This window comes from Natrix helvetica (assembly GCF_964273705.1).
Source record: "Natrix helvetica genome assembly, chromosome: Z".
Lineage (NCBI taxonomy): Eukaryota > Metazoa > Chordata > Lepidosauria > Squamata > Natricidae > Natrix > Natrix helvetica.
Window position 1 is genome coordinate 109,323,017 of NC_138554.1, and position 12,454 is coordinate 109,335,470.

Sequence of the window (12,454 nt, forward strand, 5' to 3'; positions counted from 1 at the left end):
ATTTGCTCAAGCATTTGAAACGTGTTAGCCTATAAATTCCTTGGCTGTTTTCTTAAGCTAAGTCTCATTAAATAATAGAACATGTAAGCCTAAGCAGATATCAAAGATTTATACTTAATAATTTCTTTTATACACTCTGAGTGTGTGTGTGTATGTGTGTGTGAGTGAGAGGGAGGGGGCTTATTTAAATTTATTATGTTTTACTCTGCCCTGTAAACAATTCTAGAAGGTCAATTAAAAAGTCTTATATAGGCTTTTATAAGTACATAAATATATCTGGCGGAAGGACTGCCTTGAAACCAAATTGGCTTATATTAAGCAAAACCATAAGTCCATTTTGCCTCTTTATGGCTGATGAAAGTTTTGGAAATAGCCAGTTTGACCATCAAACTACAGAAATAAGATATAGAGAAGTATCAGCTGTACAACTTCTGTTTGATTTGATCTTTGAGTCTATTGAACTCAAAGTCAATAGTCTTAAGTTTCTGATCTTTCAAAGATTTTTAAAATTCAATTAGAATTGATATAATTTAAATCCAATGTTCTGTATTCTGCATTTGGGATTATAATAAAGAGATATTGATCTTTTTTCATAGACTTTCTTTCCCGTTCTTGAGGAGTGCTATCCTTCAGTTTTTCCTTCTTATGTTGCTCCTGTCAACCTCAGTAGGACTTAATTTATAGTCCTCAATCATCCCTGTTCCTCTTCCTGAACATAATACAGGTGGTCTTAAATTTTGGTATTGAGAAATGGATATAATATTTGAGATAGGATTAAAGGAATAAAGCATTAATTCCTGTGATTTGGAAACTACCTCTGTAGATGTAATTAAAATTGTTTCTTCTTTTTAAGTTATTTTACACTCCTAACTCATATTCATTTAGAAATCAACTACAAGTTATTTTTAAGTACTACTACCACCAAGCCAGGTATCACTTATGTATTTCATTTCTATTTTTTAAGTACATAACTCCATTTCTCTCTTTCTAAATCTTTTTGCTTTCAATCTGTTTTTTTTTTGATTTAACGAGATTGTTCTGGTTCTTATTTTTGTCTTCTAGAATATTAAGCGTCCTATCCAATTTGGTGTCATCTGCAGCACTTTCTCTTTTTCTCTCTCTATTCCAATCCTAATTCTAGAATTTTAGTATCCGTATTTCAGATTGACAGTAGTTCACCATATCTGCTTTGCTTCCTTTTTTATTTATATTGATTGAGTATTTGCATACAGTAGAAGTCAAATGTAAAGGTGAAAGAAAAAAAAAGAAATAGGCGCAAGAAAGGAAAGAAACTAAAGTTATGAAATAACCTAGTAGAAAGTCCCAATCTTCTTTCCAGCGGATAATTATAATCTTAGAGTCCTCCTTTCCTTTTAGATATTCTACAAATCCCTTCAACCTATCACTTTGTCTACATACTTTTCAGTCCTCAAACACGTGAATCACATCATTTGTTTTCTTTTCAAGTCTCCAGATTGGTAGTCCTTGATTTATAACCACTTGTTTATTATCCATTCAAAGTTACTTCACTGAAAAAGTGACATAACTATTTATCATACTTAACACCGTTGCAGCATCGCCAAGGCCTCATGATCAAAATTCAGATGCATGACAACTGGTTCATATTTAGGACGGTTGCAGTGTCCCAGGACATGTGATCACATTATGTGACCTACTGTCAAGCAAAGTCAATGGGGAAACCAGATTCACTTGGTATTTGTGATACAAACTTAACAACTGCATTGACTCACTTAACTACTATGGCAAGAAAGGTTGTAAAATGCGGCAAAATTCACCTAACTACTGTTCTTGCTTAGCAACAGAAATTTTGGCTTCCATTGTGGTGGTAGGCCGAGGACTATCTGTATAAAGTTCCCAGTCTTACAAAAATTGTTGTTGTTTTCTCTTGCTTTCTCCATTTTTAGGTCATTTGTTGTGTTTCAGTAATTCACTGTTTTATTATTTGCCCAGAATTCTTAAAAGTAATAAATAACATTTTGACTAGATAATTCAGTATCCTATGATGCAATTCTGGCTCAGAAGATTTTAACTCAAAAATCAATAGACAATCCCTGGCCATGTTCCTATTATGTTCAAGCTTTTCATCCTTCTTTTCACAATTGTTATTTTTACAAAAGACAAAGACAAAACATGAGTGAGGTAGTTCTGAATTATTATTGGTTCTCCAGTTGTTTTGGGCAAAGCAATTTCCTATCTTTTTCACATGATCCTTATAAAAGCAGATTCTAAGGACTGGGTGTGGGGTTCATGGTTACCAACCTAAATCCACCCCTTAAAAACTGGCCAGATGTGACATTTTGTTTTTCTACACAATAGACTGCATTTCAGTGCACACTTCTTTGAAAATAAAGCATATTGGTAACAACTATTAAGTAGCACATCTGCATGTAATTTCACTCACTGTAGCAAAAATAGATAATCTAATATATCTAGTTTTTTTACTGTCAGCTTCCATCAGCTCTAACTGTAACATGTTAGGTTTCCATGTGGAAATCTGGAGACCATCAGGTTGCCTGCATCTTAGGAGTTGATAAATTAGGAGCTATTGCAAAAATTAGGTCGGATTTTGGAAGTATGGCTTTCTTTTACACAACCTCTATTGCAGTTATTATAAAAACAAATTATAAGTTACTTTAGAATTAATTTTTGTCTTTTTGAAATGTTATTAACTGTCTTGAATATTCATTATAACAGAAAGGCAAAGCATAATTCAAATAAATAAATAAATGCCACAATGCAGGTTAAACCAGCAATGCTCAGATCTATTTTGTGTATATTTGTGTATATTTTTATGTAGTTGTGAAAGAGGAGAGTAAGTATAAGAGAAGAAGGCTGAAATAAGAATTTCAGAAAATACATATACTTAATTATAGGAGCAAATAGCAATCATTCTATAGGAGATAGATCAGCCCACTGTCAGGGTTCCAAATAATAACCCCAAAGCAATCAAAACTTTGACACCTAAAGTTTCTTCATAGCATAATTTTATTTGGGATATCATATTGGCACAGTTGTTGAAAACACCACTTTGAAGGACCCAGGGTTTTCCCCACCCAAATCAAAGCCCAAAGTTCTTGCTCTCCGGGTCACATGTACAGCACATGGTCCAATAAGGTCATAGTCCCAACTTGGCTGGCTTTAGTCCATGCCCTTCCAACACCTGATAGAGCATCCTTGGCTTCCTTGAGAAAGAATGTTATTTTGGCAACTCACAGCCCTGAAGATGCTCCCAAAAATGGCTTCGGGGCTGACACCCACTTTGCTCTGTTGGTTTTGGAGATATGGGTAAGAAGAACTAATATGGTATTTTTATAAGAGTCCAAACAAAACTAAGTAAAACATAAGAGTTTTTTCAATTATTTTTATCATTTTCTTATATTTCTAAGTATATATAATTATTGTTTGAATCAAAGCAATGCTGAATTGTGTGCATGTGCATGTGTAAAGAGTATTTTATATAGTATCCATACATATAATCTTGCTAAACATAATAATTTAAAATTGCTGTTAAGATGCCATTCCCCTTAAGAAGAAAAATAATAACTATCTATTTCTTGATCAACTTAACTGCTATATTTTTTTACATTTTATAGGTCTTCTGCCACAGCTCCTCGGGGTAGCTCCAGAAAAGGCCATAAAGCTTACTGTAAGTTCAGAGCAAAACATTGGGTCATCTTAATATATTATTTTCAATTTCCAGTAGAAAGAGTTAATTTGGTTATATGCTTAAAGTATGCATCAGTATATTTTTCTAACTATACTTGTACAATATGTTGGTTACATGTTTGTGATTTAGTTTCTTTTGATTCTTTTGACAGATTCTTTGAGAATCTTTTATGTGGCAATTTCAGATTGATTCAGGACCTTTACATTCTTCTTTTAAAAAAGCGGAACATTTTATTGCTACTTTTTACTTTATTGCCCATTTAACTGGAATATTGTAGAAAAGGAGATTTGTTAAGATATCAATTAACCTGCTAATTAACAGAAATTCAAATATTAAACTGTAATAGCTTAAAATAAAATTTCTTTTTTACATTTTAATTCTACAAAATTTTTCTACAAAAATATATTTGTAGAAAGAATTAAGTTAAGACTGATTAGTAGTATGTTTTTTGAAGTATAATTCAGAAACGTGTGGATGTAAAGCTTACTTTTTTAATGTATAAAACACCTTCTGATATTTGAATTCTTCTTGTGCTATAAATCTGTTCCAAGGTGAGTAAAATCTACCCAAGAACACAGACACACACATTATTGCTGATAAACTTAAAATTTATACTTGAAAATCTATATTGACACTTTAAATTTAAAAGTTTATATATGTTTATTTTAATTGTTTTTAAGGTAAACGATTTTGTGAGAGACAAATGTATGCAAAGAGATGGTTCTGTCCCTTTTCCAGCAGAAATTCTTGCTGGGGGCTGCGTAAGTATTCTATTTCTCTTTCACCAGAATGTTAAAGAAACACAATTATAAATCAAACCACAAACATTAGCATTTAATTCGAACTGGATACATAATCAAGCTGTTTTTAAATTAATAAGCTAATGGCAGCAATTTAATATTGGAAGGGGGAGCAGTTTTGGTGTTTTTAAAACCTGTGGCTTAATAATTATTTTTTGTTGGAAGATTGCTTGGCGTTTGAAGTCTAAGTGGTTATAGATATAGTTATTTACCATTGTATTCATCTAAAAGCTGGTTTAAGACCCACTTCCATTATAATATGTATCTTGTTTCCTTTTCTTCCCCTTCTTGCCATTTTTCACTCATCATCTTAAGTTTTTATGGTCTAAGTGTGACTTGCTAAAGGCCACAAACTACAGAAATAACCTTGCTGTTCTATCATTGATAGTTTTATAATATTACTTTAAGCACTTCATGTATTTCTAATGTAAAATATAGCTAAAATGTTTTATACACATTCTGCTTTGTTTTCATAGTAAAATACACTCATAGTACTTTAAAAAATAACTAGTTGTTCATTCTGTGAATGCAATATTTCTGCTGATCAGTTCCTGTAATGATAATTTGCAATATTGGGGGGAGGGGTGTTGGTGTTTTTTTTGTTTGGGCAATTATAAATCCATTTTGCATGAAATGAACTATTGTTAAAGATAATGACATTTGAAAGACAGAGTGCTGTTCATTTAACTCACTTTGATCAGTGGGTAGGAAAGAGCTGGTGGAGCTCCAAGCTCACTGGTAAATTTCGGCTGTCAGAAGAACGATGAGGTCATTCTTTCAAATCAGTTAAATTCCTGCTGAAAACAATGTAGAAATACAAAACCAATTGTACCAAACTCTCTCTTAATAACAACAGAGAAATTTGTACATTCTTTCTTCCAAAAAGCATACAACGTAGGTAATTGTGCAACTATGTTTATTCAGTGTTACGTAAACAGGAGAGACCTAGCTGCTTTTTGCAATTCACCCTAGATAAAGAGATGCTCTGTTTGATCAATGACCTGTCATGTACTGCCAAATAACTTACCTGCTCTGTAACTGAAGAAGTATTTAAAGGAGGGGTATTTTAAAGTTTTCAAAAGTGTTTTAATTATAGACTTTTCAACTTATAAGCAGAATAAATTAAAATAAAATTTAAAAAACTAAATGATGCAAAATAAAAGTTATCAAATGAAGCCCAAGTAACATTAAAATATTATTACAGTATTTTGTTTTTATGTACATTATCTTCATTGTGGTAACTTGTCCACTGGGGTTATTTTTCCTAAATAAGCAATGTTATGTATTCTGTTCTATGTCCGGAAAAAGAGCAATCTCTTTGAAAACCATGTTTACTAGAACTCTCTGCTGGCATTTTCCTCTAAAATTAATTATGTGATTCTTCATAATTTCCTGGCAGTAGATGTTTGATGGCAAACAGCCCAAGACATCCTTTGAACTGAAGTGTTTAAATAAAGATCAGTGCCAGGTAGATAGGATGAGTCTTGTGTTGTCTCCCTGTGGGTGGTCTTGTTTCATTATGTTTTGGTATCTTTTTCAAAGCTGGATGCACAGAATTGAGATAGCTAGATCCTGCATAATGTATGTCTTTCTGCTTGTTCTAAATTAGTTTCCCCAATCTGATGGCATACAGATATTCTGTACACCAGCTTTCATAATTTTCCATGAACAAAGCTTGTGTCCATACTATTGAGTTGCAAAAAGTGCAGGGCACCAGGTTAGGAAAGGCTGTTGTATGACAAGCTTTAAAAATTTCACCTGATGATTGGTCTGTTTATAGAGAACCTAATCTTGGTGAAGGAATCCTTGTTTTAGAAAAGTTATTGCAGAGCTATGTGTCATGTGTCCTTTTAGAAGGGATGGTGAGATATGTTTTTATTAAATTTCCTTAATATTTTAAAAAAATCCCAGATAAGATGAAATGATGATTATGATCATGATATGGTGGTTGTGGTTTGAATCCTTTCCTTAAGTTCAATTTTGTCATCCTAAGGAAATCAGACTCTGTTTTATTTTATTTTACACCAAAAAAAGCCACCAGGTCTTTATTGGGGGGAGGGTCATCCACTGACTTGCGCGCATTGCCCCCGGCTTCTTTTTTGCTGTCAGAGTCCTTCAGGAACTTCTTCATCTGGCAAGGCCAGCAAGGCTTTCCTGAAGGCCTCTATAGCTGGTAACAGAGCTCTGGATTGATCCGGATAACGGATTATTATCAGCTTCAGAGGCCTTCAGGAAAGCCTTGCCAGCTGCAAAGAAATGGGCCAAGGTGTGCGAGGCCTGCCAACTGTCAGAAGGTAAGTAGTAGGGCTCCACTCCACACACACACCCTGGCTTAAGTTATACCAGTGAACCCTGGAGTGGGTGGGGTCTTAGTTAGGGCTTTTTGGAGGAGTAGGGCTTATACTGGGTACAAGTATAAACATCAAGCTAGGACTTACTTTCTGAGTATGTCATATTTTTCTGGGAAACATGGTAATAATAGTGTATTCTGTTCTGGTTAAACTTTAGTCCAAAGTGAGAGATAAATGGGACTGTAATTATTGAACTCAATTTGATACAGGAGAGACATAGTCTTGGGTTCAATAGTTGCAGGTGACCATAGAAAGACATGGATAAAACCTCCACCATCTTTCTTAAAATTGCCACTACATTTTAATGTAAAAGAAACAAAAAATTATTAAATTCTTAATAGGGAGGTCATAGTAACTTAATTAAATTTAAACCACATTTTCATTTTTATCTTGGCTTCTACCACTTTTTCATCCTACTCACATCTAATCTAGTCTAGAAGAATTTGTATGTCTAAAGGCTAAAAGATAGTTACTTAATTTATAATCATTCTTTAAATATCTATTCAAAATAGCTTCCTCTGTATTTGGTCTACATTTATGCCTGCAAAATTTGAGTTTTAATATTTTGTTTTATCCTTAGATTATTATGTTTTAAGGATATTATTATGGTTGGTCACATAGTCAATCAAATGTTTAGAATAATTTGGCATTTTTATCCACCTACCAAGGACCTGGGATAGGCAATGTTATTTGTCGTGTTAAAAGTTTCATTGCGATGTAAGCTTTTGCAAATAAAGCTTGCCTTTGCAATTGACTTGATGATTTTGTCAGTGCCAACGATGTTAATATTTGTGTATTTGTGATAGGTAAAGAGCTTTTCTTCTAGTACTCCTGTAGCTGCTGGTTCTGGTTGCTCTGCAAACTGTCCTGAGGTCTGAAGCTCATTTATTAACAGATGTCTAAGAACTCCAACACCTAGCATGGTCCTTGTTTACTGGGTAATAATTGATCTGGTATGGATAAATTATGATCTTCAAATTATGTCTCACCATATTGTTTATGGGAGACACTCAGATGAAACCTGTCCAGTGTATTTGAACTTGTGGCATAGCTTTCATCTTCCTCAGGGAACAAAAACCCTAAAGGGACTTCAAGATAGTGCCTCACTAAGCTAGGGAGAAAAGAATGCCTAACATTGTGAAATAACAATTCTTTAGCTAGAGTTAGTCTTCATATACATCAAGTTCTTTCCAATAGTTTAGGACATTGTAATATATTGGTGCAGTATATGTTCAGATTGAACCTTTGTGATCTTTTTTCAAATGGGTCCATCAAATATAAATATTTTTGTATGATACCCAGTATTCTGCTAGCCATTGGGATCACCATGGTTAATTTAGGCCATAATGCAATGTTGGTATTTTGTTATCTTTTTCAGTTCTTCTATTCTACTATCCATTGCTATCCAATATTAATTTAAATATTTTAGTTAATCTTAAAGATCCACTCTATCTAGAAAAGAGAGCAGTTTTTCCAATAGCTCAAGAGGTACATTGTCCTAAAATTCTAAATATTTTGATGGAGTTGGTGTCACACAAACAATTACACTGTGCTCTTTGTGATGGATTTGGCATTTTTTGAATCATTGGGGGACCTCACCTTGCAGGATGATTACTGAGAATTAGTACATATTATTGACTTTCACACTCACAACCACAAAACTATTTTTTCCATTGAAGAAGTTGCCTGCAGTTTCATAAACTATTTTCTTCATTAAAAAAACTGGAGATACTTTGTATCATAGCTCTACAGTTCTAATGCAGGTGACAGCATGTTCCATTACTCCTTCTCTTCCTCCCCCCCCCCCCCCCAGATCTCCCTGAATCTTAAAAGATCATTTTGGTATTGGACCATGATGGCGAACCTATGGCATGCATGCCCGAAGTAACAAACAGAGCCATGTCACCTGGCACTTGCAACGTTCCAGTTCCTCTTCCGGGTTTCTGGGGCGCATGTGTACATCAGCTGGCCTTTGTGCATGTGGCAGTACCGGAAACTGGAAGAGTTGGTCTTCCGTTTTCCAGCATTAGCATGAGCACTGATCAGCTGATTGGTGTATACACAGCAGTAACTGGAAGACTTGCATGAGCTGGAAACCATAAGTTCATTTTGCAGCATGCACATGCCCCCTGGGCTTCTCCTCTTCCTGATCGTGGTCCAGAATTCATGTGCATGTGCAAAGTGCTCTCTTTTCGGCACTTATTAAACAGTAATATTTAATAATACAAAATGTTTCAATCTATGCTTATGCATAGTTATTATTGCTGAAGTAACAGGCAGAATCTATAATGTTGTGTCTCCAGCAATCGTTCAACAGATAGATGAAAAATACAAGTGAAAACCAATATATTAAGTTCTATGTTGCCTGGCCATCTTGTATATGAACTTCTTTCAATTAAAAAAAGTTCCATTCATAGCAGGTAAGATAAGTTAAAAATAATTATGTATCATATCATATATGATATTTCTATTGTTAAAACTACAAACAACATTTCTATATAATATCCTGTAAGAATCACTACAGAATAATATGTTGTGTACCCCTATTTATCCAATACTGCATCCACATGGCCATTTATGTGGAATTGCCATGTTTTGTGAGTACATGGTACTTCAACAGTATTGTCTAAATCTGCCACATTATTTTCATAGCAAGGGTGAGACACATTGAGAATTATGTGCCTCCACCTTATATTTGCAACTACCAATCCCCATTATTGAACCACTGACATTCAGTGATAAAACTATGAATAAACAATGATTTAACTATTTCATGAGGTGTGTGACCTGATATGACTATTTTTCTAGATAATTAATTAATTGAATTTTTGTAATGTTTGATTACTGATACATACATTTGTTTATAACATAGAATTTAATCTTAAATTTTGTATCCATTTATTTTACTCTAAGTTATATATCGTTTTCCCGAAAATAAGACCTCCCCAGATAATAAGACCAATCCAGCTTTTGAGTACATGCGCTCAAATAATTCCTCCCCAAAAATAAACCCTCCCCAAAAATATTGCAACACAGCAGCAGCCATGAGGTGACCACACCTACTCCCTTCTGCACCTCAAAAATAATAAGACCTCCTCAAAAATAAGGCCAAGCGCTTATTTTAGGGGGGTCAAAAGAAAATAAGACCCTGTCTTATTTTCAGGGAAACACAGTATTTTTATGGATAACTATGATTTAGAGTTGGTTGATTGGAGTGACCCATAAGCCTTGTAAATGGTTACATTTTGAGTTCAATATTCTGAGGATTAAAACTCTTTAATAGTGTGGCTTTTTTTCCTTGGAAAACTTTGTCCTTATCTAAGAGTAGACTGAAAAAATGAACTCTTCAGTTCATTTGATCTGATAAGTTACTTTATTTGGTAAGTGTTTTCAATGATGATCAAATAAAATCTTTTTAAAGTCAGAAAAATGAACTTGGGAGAAGTTATGTCTATGTAAATTAGTATACTGTATGTACTAACTTCTTTATAGGAACCAAGATTATATTCAGTCTGGAATGCTTCTACTTCATATGTAATATTGGCTTAGGTAGTTGGATTTGTCAGAGTTGTAATTTCAGTACCCACAAAGCCTGGAATGTTTTTTTTTATTGACTTAATCACTCTTCAGAATTGGAAAAAGACACAACATTGAAATCAGCTGATGCTTGTTATGGCAGGGATGAGCTTCATAGCTTCTGGCACGTTTTTCACGGTCAAAACAGTTGATTTTATCTTCAGTCTAAATTTAAAAAATGCTTTATTCACCACAGTCTAGCAACCTTTTGTTTTTCAACAAAAGCAGATATATTATTTTGCAAAGCAGAATATTATAGGTTTTGTCGGTACCTAGTAATAATGCTTTCTCCAGGTTTAAATTTCATTGATATTATGGCTTAGTTCACATGCATGATTTTATGGGAGCATTTAGCAAAGGGCTAGTTGAATGATCTAATTAATTACTTTTACTTACTTAAAATTAATTGATTAATTAAATATATTAATTATTAATATATTCCCCACTTTTTGAGGGGTTCAATTGGGCCTTTTAGCTTCATGGGTTTAGAATATTATAGAAATTTAGGTGATAATTGAACATAGGGCATATTCTTTTGTAACTGACAAAAGATTTGTATCATGTCACACAGATATGAAAAACATATAATTTTTTTAAAAATTGAATAAAAGTTTAGCTGTGGTCTCCTATGTGCAACCATGTAATGCTGTGAAATTGTCATAATAAATAATGAACAGAAATAATGTCATAGATTTAATTCAAGAACCAGACCTTAAAACACAGAAGGTCTGTAAATCATTAAATGTTACTATTCTTCCCGACAGTCAAAATAGACATATGTTAAAGGCAAATCCAAATGTTAACATACTCAACAAACCTGCAACTGATGCTTTTATAGCATCAAACAAATAGATTTTCCTTTGATTCCTTGGTTTCACCTTTGAAGATGCTATATCTAATAAAATGAAAGTTATCAAGCCTTCTATTTTTACAGCATCAAACTGATCAGAGCTTGTAAAAACGTATTTTTCCTACTTAGATATGCCATTAAAAATTAAAACGAAGAAGCCTACATCTTATTTTTTTCAGTAACTAAATACAGTTTTAGTGGAGAGTTAAACATTTTGTAATGTTTTGTTAGATTTTGTGTATTATTTAATACAGTTTATTTTTAGTTTAAAATTGGCTTTCTTTTGCATATTTATTTGAAAAACGTGTCAAGAAATTCTCAAGTTGTGTTACATTCTTTCTTTTTTTTTTTGATAGTTTAAATTATTTTCTTTTCAAATACGCTCCTCAGTATTACAGTTTTGTTTTTAAACAACAGCATGCCATGTATTCAATCATTTTTATTCTGTGCAGTAGAAAAGGTTTTCTTTCGGGTACTTATGGTCAAACATGAAGAGAAGATCACAGATGAGATGCAGTGGAGAATAATGGGAATAATATAGTAATGGGTGATGGTGCTTATTTTAATGAACTTGGCATGATAATCTATTCTCTGTATTTCCAAATTTAGTAATTTCATATCTGTTTCTTGGATGAGATTTCACCAGGAAATCTCAAGCCATTAACTAGAATGAGAAATTGAAAAAGAGCTGTGTAAATCTGTCAAAAGTGATACTTTGGAACACGTAGAAACATGTACAAAGTAGTTATTTTTCATAGTTAGTCGTTATATGTAATCTTATAGGCACTCACAGAGATATCCAGATTTAGCTATGAAAGCAGCCACATGAATGTGAAAAAAGGTGCAGTTGCTTTAACAGTAGGAAAATTCATTTCATTTATTGGATTTGTCAACCGCTCCCTCTCCCCAAGGGGACTCGGGGCGGTGCCCCATGCTCCCATGTGTTCTGGGCACTTCTTTTAGAGGATTTGCAACCTTTTTAGAAATAGCATTTCTGAAAAAAATCTGTAGCAAACTACATCTATGTTTTTGAAAAATAAAATTACATGAATGGATCCATGAAGTAAGTATTGAGATTTTACAGTTTTATTATTTAGAAAATGAAAAAAGATTGTGGCATCTTATCCAAAATACTCATGGTATCAGATATTTAAACAAATAAATTAACTCATTTTTTAAAAAAATCTAT

General features: G+C 33.3%; 1 protein-coding gene across 2 annotated transcripts in view; it reads left to right on the plus strand.

Annotated features, from left to right (window-relative positions):
* Positions 1-12,454, plus strand: part of SLC25A13 (solute carrier family 25 member 13) — a 135,876-nt gene that overhangs the window by 100,878 nt on the left and 22,544 nt on the right. For both annotated transcript variants that reach the window (XM_081933511.1, XM_081933512.1), the window contains exons 12-13: positions 3,615-3,667; positions 4,369-4,449. In XM_081933511.1, coding sequence (XP_081789637.1) covers positions 3,615-3,667; positions 4,369-4,449 — 134 coding nt within the window. The remainder of the gene's footprint in view (positions 1-3,614; positions 3,668-4,368; positions 4,450-12,454) is intronic.